Here is a 1,896-nt window from a genome sequence, read left to right on the forward strand (position 1 = left end):
ATGTTAAAAATGGAATTAGAAAGTAAGAAAGAGGGTGGTTTCTGTAGTGATGAAATCAGTCTGGTTCATAGATTACATATTTTTAGGGTATGTTGACTTTTTAGAATGTAATGGTTTGAGTTTAAGAGATAAGTTGTAAAAGATATACAGTGTGCGTTAGGAAGTTATAACTGAAGTTTTCATGCAAAGACTGAGTAAGTAATTGAGAATGTATTTAATTTTGACAGAAGTTAGGGGACATTGTCATGAAACTGTTGTCTTATACTAACTTTTTCATCCTACAGGAAAATGAACAAACCTTATAAAGTGAAGTTGTGGAAAAACACAAATGAGGAAGTAAGATATATGAAGAAAGAATACTTAGAGGTGAGTAATTAAAAACAATATGATAGAGCTAAGTAAATTCATTATGACAAACACTGATAAGGTGTGAATCCAAATGAATAACTTTACAAAGCAAAATATGAAAACGACTCATTTTCATGTTATATTTTTATCAGAATTGCAGATTAAAAACTTGTGTATATTTTTTTGAAGCTGAGGAGTCACCTACTGTCCGTGACTCGTTGCTGATTTTCAACTTAATTCTTGTCGGCTTAAATAATTTGAAACTGTTGGACATAGTGTTTATTTTCTCCTGCTCCTCAAAGTAATTTGATGAATAACATTTCCACTATATGTCTTTTTCATATGCATACACTTTTAAGAACAACAAGCCATCCTAATCTTTATGAACATCACGACATTGCAAATTTTGTGCTGATGGATATATGCTTGATGTTTAGCATATATCCATCATGTCTTATTCTATAAGACATGACTTGTTTCACCACGATAAGCTTTGTCACACCTAGCTGCTCATTGTTCTGTATTTGTATAGGCTAGCATTGAAGTATGTCAGTTACATTTCCTCCTTTTTAAAGTTAGGTGGCTTTATATGAAGAGATGCAGTAGGCTATTCTGCTTGTGAGGCCCTTCCTGATCCCTAACCCCTGTGACTAAAACAAGATGAAATATTGTTTTAAACAAAATTCTTTAAGACCTTAAGATATGCAGTATCTGCAGTTCACAATTCTTCCAATTAGTTTTATAAAATGTTTTTGTTAAGCATGGATGCTTAAAAAAACAATAACAAAAACATATATGTTATATTGACAGTAGAAAACTTTTACAATAACCAAACTTAGTAAGTATTTTGAGGCATGTTGAGGAATTTTTAGGAAAATGAAATTAAAAGATTACAGTTACAAAGATGACTAAGGCTGCATAACAATGATTACGCAACACTTTTTGAATGCATATCATGTTGCCCCTCAATATTTTGAAATACATACTGAGAAATGATAGCTACAGGCACCAAATATACAATATATTAAAATTTTTATTTCTAGCTTTCATCATAGTTTTAAATTACATTTGTCATTTCATTGCATAGAGACAGTGTGTCCCATAATTGATTATGATTCTTTGGGGTCTTGGAAAATCCTTACAGAGCAGTAAGTAACCTTTTAGTTATGAAGTAGCTACAAGATTGCTCCCACTTTAGAGAGGGCCATATGAAGATTTATAGGAGTTATCATGTAGCTATAGAGTTGATTTATAGTTGTTGTATTGATTCTTATTGGCTAAGACATTTGGAATCTGTTGTAATTTTTTTTTACTAGCATGAGTAATGAAGGTTGCCTATTTTGAATGGTACAGTGATTATTGTGATGCAGGGAATTATTACATAGATTGAAAACTGTGTCTACAAGTTAATTATAATATTTTCAGGAGACTGGTGAGCTGTTGATGCCATCAGACTATGTGAAATACCAAGTGTATGGAGGGAAGAAAATCAAATTTTCTTTGGTAAGTTGCTTAGATCTTATGTATTTTGTTAGTGCTTTTTTCTGT

The 1,896-nt window shown here is 31.4% G+C and overlaps 1 protein-coding gene across 1 annotated transcript in view; it reads left to right on the forward strand.

The window, feature by feature from the left end:
• Positions 1 to 1,896, forward strand: part of LOC119593026 (X-ray repair cross-complementing protein 6-like) — a 22,197-nt gene that overhangs the window by 14,586 nt on the left and 5,715 nt on the right. The window contains 2 exon segments of the mRNA XM_037941923.1: positions 285 to 366; positions 1,774 to 1,851. Of these exon segments, the coding sequence (XP_037797851.1) occupies positions 285 to 366; positions 1,774 to 1,851 (160 nt within the window).

This window comes from Penaeus monodon, chromosome 31 (genome assembly GCF_015228065.2).
Source record: "Penaeus monodon isolate SGIC_2016 chromosome 31, NSTDA_Pmon_1, whole genome shotgun sequence".
Classification (NCBI taxonomy): domain Eukaryota; kingdom Metazoa; phylum Arthropoda; class Malacostraca; order Decapoda; family Penaeidae; genus Penaeus; species Penaeus monodon.